This window comes from Oncorhynchus keta, chromosome 14, assembly GCF_023373465.1.
Source record: "Oncorhynchus keta strain PuntledgeMale-10-30-2019 chromosome 14, Oket_V2, whole genome shotgun sequence".
NCBI lineage: Eukaryota > Metazoa > Chordata > Actinopteri > Salmoniformes > Salmonidae > Oncorhynchus > Oncorhynchus keta.
In genome coordinates this window covers 25843874-25866570 of record NC_068434.1, presented here as the reverse complement: position 1 = coordinate 25866570, position 22697 = coordinate 25843874, and the positions used below count along the sequence as shown (strand labels likewise).

Here is a 22697-nt window from a genome sequence, read left to right as displayed (position 1 = left end):
TCACTCTGCCAGAATACACTATCTCTCTACCCTGTGTTCACTCTGCCAGAATACACTATCTCTCTACCCTGTGTTCACTCTGCCAGAATACACTGTCTCTCTACCCCTGTTCACTCTGCCAGAATACACTGTCTCTCTACCCTGTGTTCACTCTTCCAGGATACACTGTCTCTCTGCCCCCTGTTCACTCTACCAGAATACACTGTCTCTCTACCCCTGTTCACTCTACCAGAATACACTGTCTCTCTACCCCTGTTCACTCTGCCAGGATACACTGTCTCTCTACCCCTGTTCACTCTGACAGAATACACTGTCTCTCTACCCCCTGTTCACTCTGCCAGGATACACTGTCTCCTACCCCTGTTCACTCTGACAGAATACACTGTCTCTCTATCCCCTGTTCACTCTGCCAGGATACACTGTCTCTATACCCCCTGTTCACTCTGCCAGAATACACTATCTCTCTACCCTGTGTTTACTCTGCCAGAATACACTGTCTCTCTACCCTGTGTTCACTCTGCCAGAATACACTATCTCTCTACCCTGTGTTCACTCTGCCAGGATACACTGTCTCTCTATCCCCTGTTCACTCTGCCAGAATACACTGTCTCTCTACCCCTGTTCACTCTTCCAGAATACACTGTCTCTCTGCCTCCTGTCACTCTGCCAGAATACACTGTCTCTCTACCCCCTGTTCACTCTGCCAGAATACACTGTCTCTCTACCCCCTGTTCACTCTGCCAGAATACACTGTCTCTCTGCCCCTGTTCACTCTGCCAGAATACACTGTCTCTCTACCCCCTGTTCACTCTGCCAGAATACACTGTCTCTCTATACCCCCTGTTCACTCTGCCAGAATACACTGTCTCTCTGCCCCCTGTTCACTCTGCCAGAATACACTGTCTCTCTATCCCCTGTTCACTCTACCAGAATACACTGTCTCTCTACCCCTGTTCACTCTGCCAGAATACACTGTCTCTCTACCCCTGTTCACTCTGCCAGAATACACTGTCTCTCTTGCCCCTGTTCACTCTGCCAGAATACACTGTCTCTCTACCCCTGTTCACTCTGTCAGAATACACTGTCTCTCTACCCCTGTTCACTCTGCCAGAATACACTGTCTCTCTGCCTCCTGTTCACTCTGCCAGAATACACTGTCTCTCTGCCTCCTGTTCACTCTGCCAGAATACACTGTCTCTCTACCCCTGTTCACTCTGCCAGAATACACTGTCTCTCTACCCCCTGTTCACTCTGCCAGAATACACTGTCTCTCTGCCCCTGTTCACTCTGCCAGAATACACTGTCTCTCTAACCCCTGTTCACTCTGCCAGGAATACACTGTCTCTCTACCCCTGTTCACTCTGACAGAATACACTGTTCTCTGCCCCTGTTCACTCTGCCAGAATACACTGTCTCTCTGCCCCTGTTCACTCTGCCAGAATACACTGTCTCTCTATCCCCTGTTCACTCTGCCAGAATACACTGTCTCTCTACCCTCTGTTCACTCTGCCAGAATACACTGTCTCTCTACCCCTGTTCACTCTGCCAGGATACACTGTCTCTATACCCTGTGTTCACTCTGCCAGAATACACTGTCTCTCTACCCTGTGTTCACTCTGCCAGAATACACTATCTCTCTACCCTGTGTTCACTCTGCCAGAATACACTGTCTCTCTACCCTGTGTTCACTCTGCCAGAATACACTATCTCTCTACCCTGTGTTCACTCTGCCAGAATACACTGTCTCTATACCCTGTGTTCACTCTGCAAGAATACACTCTCTCTACCCCTGTTCACTCTGCCAGAATACACTATCTCTCTACCCTGTGTTCACTCTGCCAGAATACACTGTCTCTCTACCCTGTGTTCACTCTGCCAGAATACACTATCTCAGAATACACCCCTGTTCTCTCAGAATACACCCTGTGTTCACTCTGCCAGAATACACTGTCTCTCTACCCTGTGTTCACTCTGCCAGAATACTCTATCTCTCTACCCCTGTTCACTCTGCCAGAATACACTGTCTCTCTACCCCTGTTCACTCTGCCAGAATACACTATCTCTCTACCCTGTGTTCACTCTGCCAGAATACACTATCTCTCTACCCTGTGTTCACTCTGCCAGAATACACTGTCTCTCTACCCTGTGTTCACTCTGCCAGAATACACTTTCTCTCTACCCTGTGTTCACTCTGCCAGAATACACTATCTCTCTACCCTGTGTTCACTCTGCCAGAATACACTATCTCTCTACCCTGTGTTCACTCTGCCAGAATACACTGTCTCTCTACCCCCTGTTCACTCTACCAGAATACACTGTCTCTCTACCCTGTGTTCACTCTTCCAGGATACACTGTCTCTCTGCCCCCTGTTCACTCTACCAGAATACACTGTCTCTCTACCCCCTGTTCACTCTACCAGAATACACTGTCTCTCTACCCCCTGTTCACTCTGCCAGGATACACTGTCTCTCTACCCCTGTTCACTCTGACAGAATACACTGTCTCTCTACCCCCTGTTCACTCTGCCAGGATACACTGTCTCCCTACCCCTGTTCACTCTGACAGAATACACTGTCTCTCTATCCCCTGTTCACTCTGCCAGGATACACTGTCTCTATACCCCCTGTTCACTCTGCCAGAATACACTATCTCTCTACCCTGTGTTTACTCTGCCAGAATACACTATCTCTCTACCCTGTGTTCACTCTGCCAGAATACACTATCTCTCTACCCTGTGTTCACTCTGCCAGGATACACTGTCTCTCTATCCCCTGTTCACTCTGCCAGAATACACTGTCTCTCTACCCCCTGTTCACTCTTCCAGAATACACTGTCTCTCTGCCTCCTGTCCACTCTGCCAGAATACACTGTCTCTCTACCCCCTGTTCACTCTGCCAGAATACACTGTCTCTCTGCCCCCTGTTCACTCTACCAGAATACACTGTCTCTCTGCCCCTGTTCACTCTACCAGAATACACTGTCTCTCTACCCCCTGTTCACTCTGCCAGAATACACTGTCTCTCTATACCCCCTGTTCACTCTGCCAGAATACACTGTCTCTCTGCCCCCTGTTCACTCTACCAGAATACACTGTCTCTCTATCCCCTGTTCACTCTGCCAGAATACACTGTCTCTCTGCCCCCTGTTCACTCTACCAGAATACACTGTCTCTCTGCCCCTGTTCACTCTACCAGAATACACTGTCTCTCTGCCCCCTGTTCACTCTACCAGAATACACTGTCTCTCTATCCCCTGTTCACTCTGCCAGAATACACTGTCTCTCTACCCCCTGTTCACTCTGCCAGAATACACTGTCTCTCTTCCCCCTGTTCACTCTGCCAGAATACCCTGTCTCTCTACCCCCTGTTCACTCTGTCAGAATACACTGTCTCTCTACCCCCTGTTCACTCTGCCAGAATACACTGTCTCTCTGCCTCCTGTTCACTCTACCAGAATACACTGTCTCTCTGCCTCCTGTTCACTCTGCCAGAATACACTGTCTCTCTACCCCCTGTTCACTCTACCAGAATACACTGTCTCTCTGCCTCCTGTTCACTCTGCCAGAATACACTGTCTCTCTACCCCCTGTTCACTCTGCCAGAATACACTGTCTCTCTGCCTCCTGTTCACTCTGCCAGAATACACTGTCTCTCTGCCCCTGTTCACTCTTCCAGAATACACTGTCTCTCTACCCCCTGTTCACTCTGCCAGAATACACTGTCTCTCTACCCCCTGTTCACTCTGCCAGAATACACAGTCTCTCTGCCTCCTGTTCACTCTGCCAGAATACACAGTCTCTCTGCCCCTGTTCACTCTGCCAGAATACACTGTCTCTCTATCCCCTGTTCACTCTGCCAGAATACACTGTCTCTCTACCCCTGTTCACTCTGCCAGAATACACTGTCTCTCTGCCTCCTGTTCACTCTGCCAGAATACACTGTCTCTCTACCCTCTGTTCACTCTGCCAGAATACACTGTCTCTCTACCCCTGTTCACTCTGCCAGGATACACTGTCTCTATACCCCCTGTTCACTCTGCCAGAATACACTGTCTCTCTACCCTGTGTTCATTCTGCTAGAATACACTATCTCTCTACCCTGTGTTCACTCTGCCAGAATACACTGTCTCTCTACCCTGTGTTCACTCTGCCAGAATACACTGTCTCTCTACCCCCTGTTCACTCTGCCAGAATACACTGTCTCTCTACCCCCTGTTCACTCTGCCAGAATACACTGTCTCTCAACCCCCTGTTCACTCTGCCAGAATACACTGTCTCTCTGCCCCCTGTTCACTCTGCCAGAATACACTGTCTCTCTACCCCCTGTTCACTCTGCCAGGATACACTGTCTCTCTACCCCTGTTCACTCTGACAGAATACACTGTCTCTCTGCCCCCTGTTCACTCTGCCAGAATACACTGTCTCTCTGCCCCTGTTCACTCTGCCAGAATACACTGTCTCTCTATCCCCTGTTCACTCTGCAAGAATACACTGTCTCTCTACCCCCTGTTCACTCTGCCAGAATACACTGTCTCTCTACCCCCTGTTCACTCTGCCAGGATACACTGTCTCTATACCCTGTGTTCACTCTGCCAGAATACACTGTCTCTCTACCCCCTGTTCACTCTGACAGAATACACTGTCTCTCTTTAATACACTGTCTCCACCCCAACCTACCTGCACATAGACCCCCTCTCTCTCTGTTCCTATACAAACCGTGACTGATTCCCGACTTGACTGAAGCTAAGCCTCCTGACCTCTGTTTTTCTCCCCCGTCCATCAGAAACTGCTGGGGAACTCTCTGCTGAAGCTGGAGGGTGATGACAGACTTGACATCAACTGTACTCTCCCCCTCACAGACCAGGTAATATAATGGCAAGCATATATTGGGCAACAGCCAACCAGCCATTGAGTGTTATCGGTAGATTTGTTTTTTCCCTGTGTTGTTAACACACAGTAACAGTCAAAAGTTTGGACACATCTAGTCATTCCATGATTTTTCTTTATTTTTACTATTTTCTACATTGGAGAATAATAGTGAAGACATCAAAACTATGAAATAACATATGGAATCATGTAGTAACCAGGTTTGTAGGCCTCCTTGCTCGCACACGCTTTTTCAGTTCTGCCCACAAAATGTCTATAGGATTGAGGTCAGGGCTTTGTGATGGCCACTCCAATACCTTGACTTTGTTGTCATTAAGCCATTTTGCCACAACTTTGGAAGTATGCTTGGGGTCATTGTCCATAAGACCCATTTGCGACCAAGCTTTAACTTCCTGACTGATGTCATGAGATATTGCTTCAATATATCCACTTAATTTTCCTACCTCATGATGCCATCTATTTTGTGAAGTGCCCCAGTCCCTCCTGCAGCAAAGCAACCCCACAACATGATGCTGCCAACCCCGTGCTTCACTGTTGGGATGGTGTTCTTCGGCTTGCAAGCCTCCCCCTTTTTCCTCCAAACATAACGATGGTCATGTTCTGAGATTGATTTGTACTTTTCTCACCAAAGTATGTTAATCTCCAGGAGACGGAACACGTCTCCTTCCTGAGCGGTATGACGGCTGCGTGGTCCCATGGTGTTTATACTTGCGTAGTATTGTTTGTACAGATGAACGTGGTACTTTCAGGTTTTTGGAAATTGCTCCTAAGGATGAACCAGACTTGTGGAGGTCTACAATTTATTTCTGAGATCTTGGCTGATTTCTTTTGATTTTCCCATGATGTCAAGCAAAGAGGCACTGAGTTTGAAGTTAGGCCTTGAAATACATCCACAGGTACACCTCCACCTCTCAAATGTGGTCAATTAGCCTGTCAGAACCTTTTAAAGCCATGACACCATTTTCTGGAATTTTCCAAGCTGTTTTAAGGAACAGTCAACTTAGTGTATGTAAACTTCTGACCCACTGGAATTGTGATACAGTAAATTATAAGTGAAATCATCTGTAAACAATTGTTGGAAAAATTACTTGTGTCAAGCACAAAGTAGATGTCCTAACCGACTTGCCAAAACTATAGTTTGTTAACAAGAAATGTGTGGAGTGGTTGAAAAACGAGTTTGAATGACTTCAATCTAAGTGTATGTAAACTTCCGACTTCAACTGTAGCTGTCATCAAGGCAGAGAGGGGCTACTTTGAAGAATCTGTTTAACACTTTTTTAGTTACTACATAATTCCAATGTAAAAATCAGTAAAAATAAAGAAAAACCCTGGAATGGGTCGGTGTGTCCAAACTGGTACTGTATATGCACTTCATGTAGTTCCACAGTGTACAATACACTCTCAGTGATGTGAGTCTGGCCTCTCCCCTCCCACAGATAGTGTTAGTGGGCTCTGAGGAGGGTCTGTACGCCCTGAATCTGATCAAGAACTCCCTGACCCACATCCCTGGCCTGGGCTCAGTCTTCCAGATCCACATCATGAAAGAACATGAAAAGCTGCTGATGATTGTTGGTGAGACAGCTGACTTGACTCCACCAGTGATAACAGCACATATACATAGTCTACTACTGTCTAATTTATTTGTCAGTCAGACTGAATTGAATAGAGGTGTAATGTCTGTGTTTGGCCTGTAGGGGATGAGAGGGCGCTGTGTCTGGTGGAGATTAAAAAGGTGAAGCAGTCTCTGGCCCAGTCACACCTGCCTGCCCAGTCTGAACTGGAACCATTTATCTTTGAGACGGTCAAGGGCTGCCACCTCTTCTCTGCAGGCAGAGTAAGTCCACTGGTTTTCAATGGTTTGGGGACATTGTTTCAGTTGGTTATCCCTTGGCAGAAGAAATGTTTATCCCTTATGCTAGCTGTGTGGCTGATGTTGTGAATTTGTCTGTCTACAGATAGATAATGGGCCTTGTATCTGTGCTGCAATGCCGAACAAGATTACAATTCTGCGTTACAATGATAACCTCAACAAGTTCTGCATTCGCAAGGTGAGTATCACCTCAATGTGCACTACACACAAATAGTCAGATGGAATGATAAACATCATTTTCTGGTTACAGAGGACATTTAATTAACCGTCAAGACAGCTCACAGTGACTAGACATGTACCTCAAGAAAATATGTTCCTCCTATCAGTTAATCAGTTGTATTCCCTCACTACTCCCCTAACGCCCTCCTTCCTCCACCCCTCTATCAGGAGATAGAGACTCTGGAGCCCTGCAGCTGCCTCCACCTGACCAACTACAGCATCATCATCGGCACCAACAAGTTCTATGAGGTTGAGATGAAGCAGTATGTTCTGGAGGGTTAGTGGGCTTTTTGGAGTTTTTTTTGCTGTACAGTTTCTCTCAGTAAACCCACTGGAACTCATGTGTACCAAGAAATGAAAGGTTGCCAATCCAAAAGTGCTACATGTAAATTAGCCACTCTACTGCACATTTTAAAGGTTGATGCCGCAAAATCATTTCCATTACATTTCTTTATCTGTGACAGAGAGTGTGTTGTACTGTGTGGCCCCTGTAGAGTTCCTGGATAAGAAGGATGTGTCTCTGGCCTCGGCGGTGTTTGCTTCCTCCTGCCACAGCTTCCCCATCTCCATAATGCAGGTCACCAGCACTCTGCAGATGGAGGAGTACCTGCTCTGCTTCCATGGTGAGATCTGCCTTGACATTTTGCAATTTAAATAAATGTATCTTAACATCTGTGATATTGTATTACCTGTTTTACTGTACATATTGGAAGAAATAGTGTGTTGTATTTCCCACACACAACCTATGTACTGTATATTGCCCACAGAATGATTGTAAAACATTCCAAGGTGCATTCTTCTACACCATTATTCTGTCACAGAGTTTGGAGTGTTTGTGGACACATATGGACGAAGGAGCCGCACCGAAGAGATCAAATGGAGTCGTCTGCCCCTGGCCTTCGGTGTGTATAGAAAAGCTTTGTCTTCATACACTACATTTCTAACAAAGTGGTATACGTTGTGGTGGATTTGACGCAATATTGTCATGACGTGCTAGGAATGTGTGTGCCATGCCTTTTGTGATGTAACCCTTTCCTCTCGGTCTTGCACAGCGTACAGAGAGCCCTACCTGTTTGTGACATATTTTAACTCTTTGGATGTGATCGAGGTTCAGGGACATGCTGCACTTGGGTAAAGGAAAACGACTGAAATACAAACTTACACAATAAGAACTTGATTATGACAAATGCATCAGTATCCATCTGAGTATGTAACCACAATCAATAAGACAAATTGAGAATAACACATAGTACAATAATGTTCCCTGTCTGATGCTAATTGTTCTATTCATCCATTGTGCTCAATGGCTGATTTATTTGTCCAGTAGGCCATTAAGCATGATGTTATTACTTCCTCTCAACTCACTGAATTGAATGTTGGGTAAGTGTATTTCCAGACTTAATCCTAACCCTGCCTCTCTATGTACCTGTGTGTAGCCCTCCAGTGCTAGCCCACCTGGACATCCCTAACCCCCGTTACCTGGGTCCAGCCATCTCTTCTGGGGCCATCTACCTGGCCTCCTCCTACCAGAACAAGCTGCGGGTCATCTGCTGCAAGGGCAACCTGGTCAGGGAGTCTGGGGAGTTGCAGAGGACCGGCTCCAGCCGCGGGTGAGCTCTCCCTGTCATGTTCTAAACCTTTAGCTGATGGCCCTGTACCATCAACTACTTCTATGGAAGGGTAGTACTTGCACATACAAGTAAACAAAGGAAACACTGGGTTATAAGTCTAATGCTAAATGTTGGAAGGGTATACAGTGCCACCTGCTGTTTTGAGTTTTCATTGCTGATACTTAGTTTGGCAGCCAAATATATTTTAGCCATTGTTTCAATTAAAGCCCAAATCTGTAGTCATGGTTTTATCGATCTGACTTTTCTCTCTTTTGAGCTGAAACAACAGCCTATTTATTTGTCTCCATACATTTGTCTTTTGCTCTGGCATCTACAGCAGCCCCAGTAAGAGAGGACCACCTACATACACAGAGCACATCTCCAAGCGTCTGGCCTCGGGTCCGAGCAGCCATGAGGGGCTTCACCGTGAGCCCAGCACACCACACCGCTTCCGGGAGGGCCGAACTGAGTTCCGGCGGGACAAGTCCCCGGCGCGCCCCCTGGACAGAGAGAAGTCCCCAGGCCCCAGACTGGACAGCCGCAGAGAGAGGTCCCCTGGGAGCTTTGACGACCGCCAACGTCTCCACTCCGGCTCTGACCGCCGCACACAGCTCACCCCTGTCAACAAGGTACAGTTACACAGCCACACTAGGAAAATCTCAATTACATCGACTGCCCAATTTTTTTAAATTATCGATTGTAAAGCTGGCACACTCAATAGTGCAGTACTACATATGAGTAGAGTTGCTCTTCTGTGACAAGTTTCTATGGCTATCCATCTCTGTATTTTAGGTGTGGGACCAGTCGTCTGTGTGAGTAACACAAGGAGAGATCTAGGAGAGAGGAGCTGTGTGACCCTCTGTCCACTCTGCACATGGCTACACCATCTAAGGGTGACCAATCAGAAAACCCATCGCCTGTATATAGTGCAATCTGGATTCATTTGCCAACACACTATTGCACTGGGGAAATGTCCTTTGACAATCTTGTCCTTTCTGATATGTGTATTCATTGCTATGGTCCTATGGCAGATAGTTGTTCAACAGAGCAGCATTAGCAGGGAACCCCTGTGGATCTAATGGGTCGAGGATATAAACCTTTATAAGTACTAAAATCAAAGTTGTAAATATTGTTCCAGTTTTTATAGCGAAAAGGGAATAGTAGGCTGGTACAGCCAAGTCTATATTTTTTAAGGACATGTTTCTAATGATGTTGCAGGGAGAGAAATCTAATCTCAAAATCTCATCTTCATCGTCCCAGATGCAATACTGTAATTTTTGCTTTTCTCTGGACGGTCAATCATGCCAATATTTAATCACCCATGTACTGTACAAATAATATGGGTTCCGAGAAGGCAATACTCATGAGCTTTTCACTTTGAACTTGAAATTAAGGGCTCTAGTCAATCTGCGTCGCAGAAATTCAGCTTTACAGCATGATTGAAATTTATAAGCAATGTTCCCGTTTTAGCGGAGACTGCATTCACGGTAAACGCTGCATGTCAGCTCAATCTGAAATTACCTTTATATTTCGATCATGGAATCTGTAACACTTCAGCTTTAAAGACTGAATAGAGCCCTAACTGTGCAGGATTCCAAATTCATTGTGTCTACATGACCAGTCTTCTTTTTTATTAAATGGACTTTGATATCTTATTGCATATGATTGTTTCATAAGTTAGTCTTACCATACTAATGGACAAAATACATGTTAAGTATATTTAATACAAGGAACACTTGTAGCCTAAGAAGAATAATAAGCCTATAAACTTAGTCTTTGATTTGAACCAGCAGGCAGTGGAGCTGGCTGACCATTAGTCTGCTGCCTGCAGCTGCTTATTATGGTACAGATGTCCTGTTCTTACTTCTGTGCAGTGAACTAATTATGAAGTCCAGTAATCTTCAGGGTTCATCACTACTGATAAAATATGACATTTGTCACATCAGAAGAGTATGAGTCATTTAGAGTAGCAGTTGCTTTTTTTTTTTACCTTGATTTTTGGTTTGTGTTTTTCTGTCATGTAGTCACATGAATTTGTATTCAATAAGTATACATTGTTGCAAGACAACTAAAGGTTTTTGTACATACATTAAAGATGATTGAGCTACCCTGGCAATGTGTCAAGATATGTACCATACATCTTTTCATTTTGCATGAGAAACTATTCCGGCTAGCAAATAACCAATGGAAATAGCCCACTTTATTTTCCTTTATTTCTACATCAATGTAATGCTCTTTAAAGTAAATTCAACAAAACGAAAATAAACATTCTAAACAAAAAGAGCAGCTGTTGTTATAAGAAACTGCTATGTCCTGTTACAGGAAACAGCTAAAGTCCTCTGCGACCGACGATACATGAGAAAGTTGAAAGTGCTTGTTAAAGATAACGGTAAAGGAGGAAAACAAATCAAAAGCACATTATATATCCCTTTATTACACAGGAGGTTGGTGGCTACTTAATTGGGGAGGACGGGCTCATGGTAATAGCTGGAGTGGGAATAGTTTCAAATAGATTAAAACACATGGTTTCCATGTATTTGATGCCATTCCATTTACGCTGGTCGGGCCATTATTATGAGCCGTCTCTCAGCAGACTCCACTGCTTTGTTAAAGACCTGTATAAGAACTGCTTGGCACCAGTTTCCCTCTGACACACACGCTCGGAAACACTTGCATTTACACCGGATTCCTGGGCCATTGCAGGGATGCCTCCTATGGGGAACTACGTGATGGACAGCTTCTTAAATCACACGAGGGAAGAGAAATGAAAGCCAAAGAAGATCAAAATAACTCAAAAACCCAACTGGACAAAGTGTAAGGGCTCCTCCAGACAGACAATGTGTAAATCCAACCCCTCCACATACTCCCATCATCATATCCAGCTATGCCCCACAACAGCACCAAAAGAAAAAACAGGCTCATCCCTCATGAGAGTCCTTCTGTGGGTGACATAATACTGAATAGAACAGACTCATTGTCAGCTTTATTGTTTGATGTATTTCTGTGGCAGTGTCTACTTTAACTGAAATGCTATGCAAAACAACTAATGGTGAAACTGCCCTACAAAGCCTCTAGCCTCGCCATGCCAGAGTGCGACAGGGACACTAATGGAAGCCAGAAGTAAATGAGTGTCTAAAGGAGCATTACTCTGAACCTAATTTAGCCCTCAATGTCAAACCTCAGTTTGGGAAAGTATGACCAGAAAGACCCACATGGCTTTGAGATCTGAAGCTATGGACCACTTAGTCCAGCCATTGAAATGTACACAGTATAAGCTATTCAGGGGGTCATTGAAAGAGATCAACAGTCAAGAGTTTGGTCTAAGCCCTCAGATGGTTTTACAAGATGGCTGTTCAAACTATACATGGCTCTTTCACACAGACTGCTGATCAGGCTCTGATCAGGCCCTACACCCAAACAAGGGCACTGCGTTCATCCACCTCTGGCCTGCTCGCCTCCCTACCACTGAGAAAGTACAGTTCCCGCTCAGCCCAGTCAAAACTGTTCGCTGCTCTGGCCCCCAATGGTGGAACAAACTCCCTCACGACGCCAGGACAGCGGAGTCAATCACCACCTTCCGGAGACACCTGAAACCCCACCTCTTTAAGGAATACCTAGGATAGGATAAAGTAATCCTTCTCACCCCCCCTCCCCCTTAAAAGATTTAGATGCACTATTGTAAAGTGGCTGTTCCACTGGATGTCATAAGGTGAATGCACCAATTTGTAAGTCGCTCTGGATAAGAGCGTCTGCTAAATGACTTAAATGTAAATGTAAATGTAGAGAGTTGTGAATAATAACAATTGCTGAAATCCCGTGATTCATTTGTGTCCTGCTAGTACGACAAGTGGCATTATTAATGATTGGCAGTCTTGAAGGATATCATTTGACATCGTATAGGGTTGTATTTGTACATTTAATTCTCATAAAACCCAAATATCATTCATAACAAAAGGCCAATATTGATGGCGAACATCTGAAAAGCAAATATCAACTACTACAAGCACAGTGAGAATATCTGTGTGCATGTATGAGTGTGTGGAGCTCCTGTCTGTATGGTAGAGGTAGTGTGTACATGTACTGTATATGAGTGGGGTATGCCTGACCGTATGTGAGTGGGAGGTGGGGGTATAGTATTAGGTTGTTGTTTCTGACCACCATTCTGTCAGTGCATGGGAATCTCATCGATTTGGGCCATCTTTTCTCACGGCCCTTAAGATCCACTACTGATAAACACCGATTATCCTGTGGCAATGTAATTGTCTAAATTTGAGACAGCAATTCAAGAATACAACATCAATAAATAATGAAAACAGGTACTGATCGCAATAAAATGGAAAACCACTGCAGCATCAAAACAGGAACATGCCTCCTTAAAAAAATAAAGATTCCTGTTTCCAACAGGTTGAAATTAGGGTTTTTTTCAGCAATCAGCAAAAGAAAAAGATACAAATGTAAAGGTTTATGGTGACTAATTTGGTAAGCCACTATAAAAGGATTCTTCTATACATAGTTTCTTAAACGCTATATACTTATCTGAATATATTATTTATGTTACAAAAATGTATCAGAGGAGTTTATTGAAGAGAGATGAAATAAGTGACTTCTCAATTCAGCAGGAGAAAACCGAGCTAACCAGCTAAGAGAACAACACTGGATGTTCCACAGAGACACAGTACTATACATTTCATCCTCTTGTACTATCCAGCACTTCCTCGGTTTATATAGGACATGACGCAATGGTGGTTGAGGATGTTCAAAGGGAAAGATTGTGATGCATGTATGACTCAACTTAATATTTTAGGGCTGTTTCATTATGTTCAAGGAAGTTAGTTACTAAATAAGCAGGCAGTGTTGGGTAATAATTCACCCATCCTGCAGATGAGGACACATTGGTAAATGAGTTCCTGTCATCACAGGAGGACACTGATACAGTAACATGACTAAAGCACATCCCTTAGTGACCCCATGACAACCATTACACCACTTCCTATTAAACTCTGGTTGTGATGGATTGAACGTGATGTCATGTTCAATCCATGACATCTAATTTGAAGTGATGGGCAGAGTAAATTAATGCATTTCCATAGCCTCTCCTCGAGCTTATTTAGGTCTCTGAAAACTAGTGACAATGTCAAATTACATTTATGCCGAGTTCAAAACAACTGGAAACTCGTAAAACAACTAGTTCCGACTGATAAAAATCTCTGTGAACAGTCATCCATTCAGGCCTCTTTCTAGAGCTCTGACTTCCCGACCTGACGATCACTGACATGATTAATCTGAGATCCCAGTTGTTTTGAACGCGGCATTGGTTCAGAAGCTTTGTAATAATACCAGCTGTCAACATTATCTACACCGTCTACCATTAGTGTGTGGCACCTATTCACGCCAAGAGAGTTGCAAAATGGAACCAGCTATGAGAGGATTCACACTTTGATGCAATTCAAAAACTAACACTTGTTAGATCTCAGTAACTCCCAAATACCCTCCCTGCTTAGCTCAAGTTGAAATTCTGCCCAAATTCATCCAGGTGTTCCCCAGAAGTCAATGGAAGGTCTTGCCAACACAGTCCAGCCCTATTCTGGACACCAGAAGTGGTTTCTGAAGCACTGGAGCTTCAGAAAAGTCCCTAGGGGATGGATGATGGTACCACTCCTGTAAGAGAACTATAGGTTGGTTTTTTAAAAAATGAACACAAGCCCTCAAGAAGACTTTGCAGCATCATTCGGAGATGACCCTCTCGTGCCCCCCCTGGACAGCGGGACCAGACAGGCTATCCTTGCTCTATCGCTGCCCCAGTCCTACACCACGTCGACAAACACTACCAGCAGTCCTCTGTGTGTTGTCACACACCCTTCCATCAATCTGTCCATTCATCCATTCCTGTGCATAACCACCATTCAAAGTGCTTAGCATCTAGCAAAAACACCTTGTTCACCTCCTCCACTACATCTGGCATTGCAGACCTATATACATGAAAATCAATATTTTGCAGCAAACACGTACATGGGACATTCTGCAGCTCCTGAGCTCATCAGTAGAGTGCCTGACCGTGTCAGTGGCTAGCTGAGTATTGGCTGGGGGGCTCAGCCCTGCCCCTCCCAGGGCCCTAGTTGGAGCTGGCTGTGATGGGTTCCTCCAGCTCCAGTTCCATGGGATTGGGAGCTGTATTGATCTGGAGGCTGCCGTAGCAGGTCTTACAAACACGGGTGGGCTCAAATAGCTGCTGGCTTGGCACGGGTAGCTTCTGGTCGCAGCAGCTGGCACAGAATACATTCCCACAGTTCCTACAGGGGGAGACAGTGAGACAGCACAGGTTCAGTCTCCATCACAGAGGGGCTGTTTAGTGGATATGAGAGAAAAATCCATGCAGCAATTAAAAGTAAGACCCTTTGATTTAATATGTAGCGCAATATCTTTATACTCATCATAACTTGTTATACTGACACCCTGATAAGAAAACCTGACATGGTCCTGTATGTTTTCAGACTAGTGGCTCAACACTTTGGTCACTGATTAGACATTTCCAGGTGGAAGTATTGGCAAAAGGCCTGAAAACAAAAACTTCCCCTATAGCCCACTCACTAAATGCACCCCTTGCACTGCCATGAAAAACAGATGAGTTGTTAATACATATTTGCAGACAACTGCCAGCCATTCTCAGCTTCATGCTCATACCTTCCACATGACCAGACAGGATATGGCCATCACGGTCATGTGAGAGCCATCTGACTTTCTTAAGGAGAATGCTGCCAACATAAAGTGTCTGAGCAGGGTGGTTTTCCAATAGGTAAGGGGTGGGGGTTAGGTTAGGATGAAGTCAACCAAAAAGGTGGAGCAATGCAGGATTAGAGGGAAGGTAGGTGAGAGAGGGGACAGTGAAGCCATATCTCACCAGACCTCTTGGACAGGCTCCCTGTCACTGTGGAGGAGAGGGTACAGAATGGACAAGAGCAACCATCAGTGTGGCCCAGACCAGACTCACAAAAACTGTTCTCATCTAGTCTACACTGCTAATACAGACAACATCTCTCCCTATCACACTCACTCAGATACTGTAGAAACCCTACTTTCCCAGTTCCATGCATAACAAATACTAGACCTCTTTACATAGGCTGCTCCCATTACGGCACAGATTCAAAAACGTTACTTCACTGTGGTCTTGACTGGGTGATACCAGTAGCACATACTATGAAAAGGTCAGTCTTGAATGGCCTTGATTTAAACTGCGCATTCAAACAATCTCTAAATTTCACTAGATGTCTGCAATCAGCCCTAAACAGTTTTGCAAACGTCGCAAATAGCCCAAATGTTAACATATTGCCAACAAGCTAATTGTCATGTAAGGCCTTTACACCTGGGCTCAAACACAAGGCACCTTGTAAAAGCTCCAGTTGGCATAACAGGGAAGAAACTAAAATGCTTTGTTTGTAGGCTACAATGTGGCATTGTGAGCATTCTGTTGGACAGGGACCAAAATGGTGCTGGTAAACTAATTTGCTGACTATGGCTTAAGGGCGGCAGCGTAGCCTAGTGGTTAGAGCGTTGGACTAGTAACCGGAAGGTTGCGAGTTCAAACCCCCGAGATCTGTCGTTCTGCCCCTGAACAGGCAGTTAACCAACCCACTGTTCCCAGGCCGTCATTGAAAATAAGAATATGTTCTTAACTGACTTGCCTGGTTAAATAAAGGTAAAAAAAAAAAAAAAAAAAAGGTACAGACAGCTTATAGATATGCAGCTTTTGGAGCACTGTGGAAATCTAAGTAGCAGTGGCAACATGTTGAAGCTGTCCCACATTGGCCCAGAGTACCAGGGAAGTAGAAAGGATAACAATATGAGGAAATGAGAAAACCAAAAGAGGGAATGCAGACACTACAGCACCTGCATGGCAGATCTGTCCCATTCATAAGCACATCCACAACATCCATGAAGAAAACAAAATGTTTGTCTTCTCTCACAAAATGGTCATGATAAATGATAATGAAAATTGTCATTCTATTACAGATGTCTGCGGGCATAAGGCTAATCACAAAGCAAAAAAAGACCCAAACGGAACAGCAGGATCTCAGGGGGAAGGAATAAGAAAAATGAGTAGAAAACTGATATCAACAAGCTTGAACTGAGGCAGTGTCTCCTGAGTTAAGTCTCATCACATCAGAAGTGATAGCAGTGTGTCTAGGTGCAGCCAAGGCCCGGTTCAAACCATAGCAAGGACAAAAGCCTGTGGTTGGTTACCTGCAGTGATGCTTCCTGGTGGCGAGCCAGAACCTACTCTCACACCCGTAGCACTGGGCTGCCAAGTGGTCCGGGTACCAGCGGGTCACCTGCAACAGGCAGCCAAATGGCAGTTCTCAGCTAGCATCTTAAGGTCAGCCAAACTTTATCTGTGAACTCCCAGTCTCTACAGCCACTATAGTCCATCATTCATCTTCCACCCCTCCTCCAGGTCCCCTCTTGTAGCATCCCATTCCGCCAGGCAGCTTACCTCAGTGTCATTCTTGTCCACCTGCTCCCAGCTAGCCTCAGAAAAGAGCTCTGTGCTGCAGCGGGACAGGCAGCTAGCATCCAGGTTATACTCTGAGTCTGTCATTGAGGTCTGAGTGGGAGGGAATGAGATAACAGAAACTCAGTATCTTTGGAATTTCACATCTGACTAAATATTAACAATTAAAGTGGTTCTCCCCTCAAATGTCTAGTTCCAGCACTGTCAGTCTGATCAAATCATTTTTGAAAATCCTCACTCAAATCACTTAGTCACAGCTCTTAACTGCCAAGTCATCTCTCTGCAGGACGAGGCCGGGTCTTACCACTTCGTCTCCCAGATCTCCGTTGATCCTGAGGGACGCTGCGTAGTGATGGCTCTCCAGGCGGCTCCACAGCTCCTGCACCTGCTTCTTCAGCATCTCCACCTCCATCTGGTGGCCTGCCTCGATCTGCCTCAACCGCTGCTGGATGGCGTCCGTGTGGAGCATCAGCCCATCATCGTCCAGGTGACTGCGGGCCGGCTGCTCGGGGCTGGGTGTGGCGGCAGGGCGCCCCGGTAGGGCATGGAGGCAGCGGTGCTGGGAGCAGCTGCCCCGGCGGTGGTGGGTCAGGGAGCTGCAGGAGGCCAGGGACACCTGGCGGCTCAGTGGGGCCCGCTCCCCATTCACCTTGGCCCAGTGAGGGCCACTGCAGGGCTCCCCCTCCAAGCTCTCGCCATTACACGGTCCCTCCCTGCTGGGATCAGCACTCAAAGAATGGAAGGCACTGACGGAGGGCCGCTTGTGTCCTCCATTTGAAGTCCTGGGTGCCCCCTGTTCTGGCTCTGCCTCCCCGTTCACTCTCCTGTGGCAGGGGGGTTGACTCCTACCTTCAGAGCAGGGCTGGGGGCCTGCACAGATGGGTACCTGCCCTGGGGCCTCTGGACTGGTGTAGGCCTCTTCAGTCAGAGTCTCTGTTGAGCTCTCCATGAGGGAGGCCCTCTTGTCAGCCTGCACCAGGACCTCTGAGAGATGTCTGCTGGACTTCAGCTCTGGTGGAAGGTGATTCTCAGCAGCCACTGGTGTCCTCTCTCCAAAGCCATTGATCATAGTTCTAAGGGCAGCGTGGGCTGGGCTGGGGGTGCTGGTGCTAGGGTTGTGGTCTGGCTCCTCCTGGGCAGTACGGTTCTCCAGAACATGCTTCACCAGCACTTCTTCCTGCTTCTCTACCACCTCCTGCTCCTCTGGAACGTCCACCTCCTGCTCCTCTGGAACGTCCACCTCCTGCTCCTCTGGAACGTCCACCTCCTGCTCCTCTGGAACGTCCACCTCCTGCTCCTCTGGAACGTCCACCTCCTGCTCCTCTGGAACGTCCACCTCCTGCTCCTCTGGAACATCTGTGGGACTGCCTGGAGAGACACTAGACTCCTCCTCAGGTTCATCTGTGCCCTTCTCTGGGTGATGCCCATTAGTGATAGTAGCCTCAGTCTGATTCTCAGCCCCATTGATTTTACTTTGTTTATCAGCCTTACCATCACTGGTGCTGGTCTCTTTCTCCATCTCTCTTCCATTAACATTAGCATCAAATAGAGTTTGAGCCACGGCAATAGGAGGAGCAGCAGCGTTAGCTTCTCTCTGAGTATCGGCACCAACCTCCTCCTTTGTTGCTTCCTGGAGAATGTTCTCCATCTGTCCCTCTGCCACAGCCAGCTCAATGGAGAGCTCAAGCTCTTCTCCTGCTGCTAACAACCCCTTGGAGGCTCTGTCTCTCAGCTCAATCTGCCCTCCTTCAGGGCTGTCTTCCGGCTCAGAGTCGGCCGTGCCTGCCTGAGGCCCTGCTGCTCCAGGCTGGCCGTTAGCAAGCCCTTCCTGAGCTCCCCCTCCATCAGGCTCCATAGCGATGTTGAGCTCCAGAGAGCGCCGGTGGTCCTGCCACTTCTCATTCAGGTTTGGGTCACTGGAGCGCCGGTTGGGGGCAAGCGAGCTCCCCAGCTCACATGCGCTGGGCAAGTTATCGAAGGAACGGGTCTTTGGACGTCTGTCGAGGGAGGAAAGAGATGAATTGAGTTGATTAGCACATGGAAAAAAATAGCCTTTTATCCCTAAACAATGGCTCCGTATCATTGAGGCCTCATGATTGAAGTGGAGGCTGTGTATATAATCAGGTAATCATATTATAGTGTTCAGGATTAAGACAAGCATGTCCACAAATGGAAAATATGGAGCGAAGCATAGCTCAAGTGATTGAGAAGACTATGTAAAATTTGTGTTGTAATCAAATGTATCCCCATAACCTGTTGATCAAGGAAGAACTAAAAACAGACAGTTATAATCTTGCGGGAAAAGAAAATGGAACGGATTCAGCACTGTTTTTAAAACACGTCCTCAACACAGTTATCGTCAATAACAAAAGGCTACAAAAATACTTGAGGTATGTTGTTGTAAACTGCCTCAACCGACTTATTTTATCTTTTCAAGACACTGACAAGGTCATGAGAGACTAAATAAGCAGAGGATAACACTATTTGCATCTCCCAGACCGATCATTGTGTGAGTGAAAAGCAATTAGGCAGCTGAGCTGGTTATAGAGCAGGTTATAGAGCAGGTTACAGAGCAGGTTACAGAGCAGGTTACAGAGCAGGTTACAGAGCGAGGTCCCTCTGGCTGTGGTGCCCGAAACCTGGGTCTATCTTACATCAGAGGAAGCAGAGTGGCAGGCTCACCTGCCCAGGGGAGTGTCCTCAGGGTTGGCACCTGGCACAGGATAGGGTGCACACGACTCGTCAGAGGGCGTGGTGGGGGAAGAGCTGGGAAGGTAGACTGCCGTCCACAGCATCAGGTTACGTACATGACACACTGGGTGGAGCACCTACAACAACAGACCCAACGTTAGATATAGGAATATGCAGGGGGTTGAACATAAATATTAATGTATGTGATGGACAAAATAGTCACACTTGAGCATGTAAGGCAAGACAGTACAATGTCAACAAAGTGGCTACAAAAATAGATAGATAAGATGACATTGTTTGTGTCATAAATTAAAGTTTAATTCTAGGACCATGAACATTTTAAGTAAAGAAAAATAATAAATGGTAGCACTCTGGGGCATCCCCTAGAAGTACCCCGCCCCCATTGTATAAAAGGCATGGAGGAATGTTCCCATATAAAGGGGTGAGCAAACAGAGAGCAGACATACAGTCTCGGAGTGGGAGGAGTAGAGCATGTTCCTCAAGGCGCGGTTGGCTGGTCGCAGCAGTGACCACACGGAGCAGGTCCTCTCCCGAACCTGACGGTCCTCTCTCTCCTTCCCACTGTTGCACAGGAAGGTGCCAAACAGACACGAGTAGGAATGCTGCACCATCTTCACCTGCACAGACAAACACAGGACCAGAAACACACAAACATGTCGGAGCATGCTCAAATCTCAGGTATGATAATGATAGTGAGTAAAAAATGCCATGCATCTCGGAGCCTAAAATATTACAAAACTCTCCAGGGTAATTACAGATCAGCTAGATAAAAACAGTAACTCAAACCAACAACATTTGACTGTAATTCATACTAATCCAAATATAAACATTTGAGTTGCATCCAATTCCTGACTAAGTGAGTTTGATTCCATCCTATTCAGGTCTATGGTCATCCTCCTTACCAGGAAGGCCTCATTGAACTCAAAGGAGCATGGGAACTGCCTTTGGAGCTGGTGAACACAGTCCAGCCACTGCAGGAAGACCGGGCAGCGCTCGTTCAGGTCCTCTGAGTTCTCCCCATGGCCACAGCGGTCAGCAAACTTATGGCCAAAGTCCAGCCACTCAGTCTCCACCAGCACCTGGAAACCCTGTAGAGAAATCATACCAACAGCAAGAGATACATTTCAGTCAAAATGGATGTTATACTTTAAGAGGGGCACACATGCATTTATTCCAGCCATCTAAAATGTGCCTCTGTTTATGTCTAATTGTTAATCAACCTAAAAATGTTCCAATACAACGATCAACGGGGCCCAATGATTGTCCCAGCCAGCCTACCTCAATGGTGCGGTAGTATGGGTCCAACAAGAGCTTGGACAGGGCAGCGATCTGGGGCGTGCGGTCCCATCCGTCAGAGCAGTGCACCAGAACAGGTCTGTGGTCGCGGTCCACAGCGTTCAACACCAGCAGGGCAGCCTTCAGCAGCAGAGATAGATGCTGCAGCCACTTGGTGCTCTCCAGAGCAGACAGCCAGCTACAGAGGGAGAGCCGGTTAAGCTGTAGTGTACACAAACTACTCCCATACTCAGTCACACCAAGCACTGACTTATAAACACAACAGCTCATCTTAGATAAAGACAAACCAAAGACCTCTAAATGTGACGAGCAAGAGGCTCTTAAATATGCATGTTTAATATGTCTGTTTCATTGAATTTGACCATAGTTATGAAAAGGGCTTACTATTATTGAGTCTGAGTACTTTCAACAACATACTCTTGGTTCAAGGGAGACATTTTGATTCAATTACAAATGGCAGAGTGGAATGTGAAAGTTCAGATGGAAAGAGATCCTTTAGTTGTGGGCTGGGCCGGGTTCCTAAACCAGAACCAGATGTGTGGGCAAGGCTAAAACCCAACTGGGATTAGTACAGTTACTAAGCCACCATGGCAACAAACTGGAGTGGAGTAGGTGGTCTCTGCTTTTGTAATTCATCTTGGATTCGGAATGGACCTCCACTGCAGTGCTAGAGGCACAACTCACTTGGCCGGGTCGGGCATCTGGGTGCAGAGGAAACGCAGGGACTGGAAACTCTTGCGGATGGAGTGGATGTTGGCCATGCCCATGAACACCACCTCACAGTTGGGGTAGTACTCTGTATGGAGGAGGAGATGATGAGAGTCCGTTTGTGACAAATTAACATATCATTAATACCAAAACAACTACTCTAGGGCAGAAAAATAACAGTACAGATTGCGAGTTTGTACAGTTTTTCTGTTGACATTAAGTTGACAATAACATGCTTCCATGCAAACCCATTGACCTCAGTCTCCTGGATCCACTGGCCCAGAGATGAGCCATCTTACCTGGGCATTCACAGCCCCCTCCCTTGGCCCTGTTGGCCACAGCGGCTGCATAGGACCTGGCATCCAGGATCAGCAGCTTTTGTGGCTGGATGGCCAGCGTCTCTACCTCCGAGCTGTTCGTCAGGGACGATTCTGAAACTCGAAGAGACACAACCGGAATGAAATCTCTGCATAGCTGATGACAGTCAGTATTATCAAATAAAAGCGGTAATAAATGTCTAAGAGGGACCAGCACAAGTCCTGACAGGCCCACATTGCACAACCATGTGTCTGCAGCAAAGCCACACAAACAGATGGAAAGGTGCTGCTTCAGCACTCTGTGTGTACGGTATGGGTGTGAGAATGTGTGCATGTTTGTGTGTTGTGGACTGACCGAAGTCAGTGTCCACGAGGTCATTGGTGCCGATGATTCCATTGGTTCCATTGATGTAGGATCCGTTTGCCAGGTGTTTGCGGGAGCTGCAGTCCACAGCACAGGCCCTGGCGATGGACTGGACCAGGTGCTCGTCGTCTGCATTCCTCCAGCCCCACCAACTGACCTCCGGCTGGCCGCAGCGGGCAATCACAGCCCCAGTGCTCTGGTGCCTGGAG

At 46.4% G+C, this 22697-nt stretch overlaps 2 protein-coding genes across 10 annotated transcripts in view; one reads left to right on the top strand and one right to left on the bottom strand.

Annotated features, from left to right (window-relative positions):
- The window catches only part of LOC118394047 (citron rho-interacting kinase-like), a 128766-nt gene extending 118074 nt beyond the window's left edge, over nucleotides 1–10692 (top strand). For both annotated transcript variants that reach the window (XM_052461404.1, XM_052461403.1), the window contains 11 exons: nucleotides 4783–4863; nucleotides 6323–6458; nucleotides 6581–6720; nucleotides 6842–6934; nucleotides 7144–7252; nucleotides 7470–7598; nucleotides 7797–7877; nucleotides 8028–8106; nucleotides 8412–8585; nucleotides 8923–9214; nucleotides 9378–10692. In XM_052461404.1, the coding sequence (XP_052317364.1) occupies nucleotides 4783–4863; nucleotides 6323–6458; nucleotides 6581–6720; nucleotides 6842–6934; nucleotides 7144–7252; nucleotides 7470–7598; nucleotides 7797–7877; nucleotides 8028–8106; nucleotides 8412–8585; nucleotides 8923–9214; nucleotides 9378–9401 (1338 nt within the window). In that variant the 3' untranslated portion in view covers nucleotides 9402–10692. The remainder of the gene's footprint in view (nucleotides 1–4782; nucleotides 4864–6322; nucleotides 6459–6580; nucleotides 6721–6841; nucleotides 6935–7143; nucleotides 7253–7469; nucleotides 7599–7796; nucleotides 7878–8027; nucleotides 8107–8411; nucleotides 8586–8922; nucleotides 9215–9377) is intronic.
- LOC118393083 (myotubularin-related protein 3-like) overlaps nucleotides 9064–22697 on the bottom strand; it is a 34923-nt gene continuing 21289 nt past the window's right edge. For 2 of the 8 annotated variants that reach the window (XM_035785352.2, XM_035785355.2), the window contains 12 exons: nucleotides 22480–22691; nucleotides 22107–22244; nucleotides 21784–21895; nucleotides 21082–21277; nucleotides 20706–20891; nucleotides 20250–20420; nucleotides 19774–19919; nucleotides 17396–19088; nucleotides 17074–17184; nucleotides 16824–16912; nucleotides 15484–15510; nucleotides 10781–14875 (listed from right to left, as the gene is read on the bottom strand). In XM_035785352.2, the coding sequence (XP_035641245.2) occupies nucleotides 14698–14875; nucleotides 15484–15510; nucleotides 16824–16912; nucleotides 17074–17184; nucleotides 17396–19088; nucleotides 19774–19919; nucleotides 20250–20420; nucleotides 20706–20891; nucleotides 21082–21277; nucleotides 21784–21895; nucleotides 22107–22244; nucleotides 22480–22691 (3259 nt within the window). In that variant the 3' untranslated portion in view covers nucleotides 10781–14697. Of the gene's footprint in view, nucleotides 9204–10780; nucleotides 14876–15483; nucleotides 15511–16823; nucleotides 16913–17073; nucleotides 17185–17395; nucleotides 19089–19773; nucleotides 19920–20249; nucleotides 20421–20705; nucleotides 20892–21081; nucleotides 21278–21783; nucleotides 21896–22106; nucleotides 22245–22479; nucleotides 22692–22697 lie in introns of those variants that run through there. The other 6 variants (XM_035785354.2, XM_035785357.2, XR_008063890.1 and 3 more) reach the window with 5 other exon arrangements.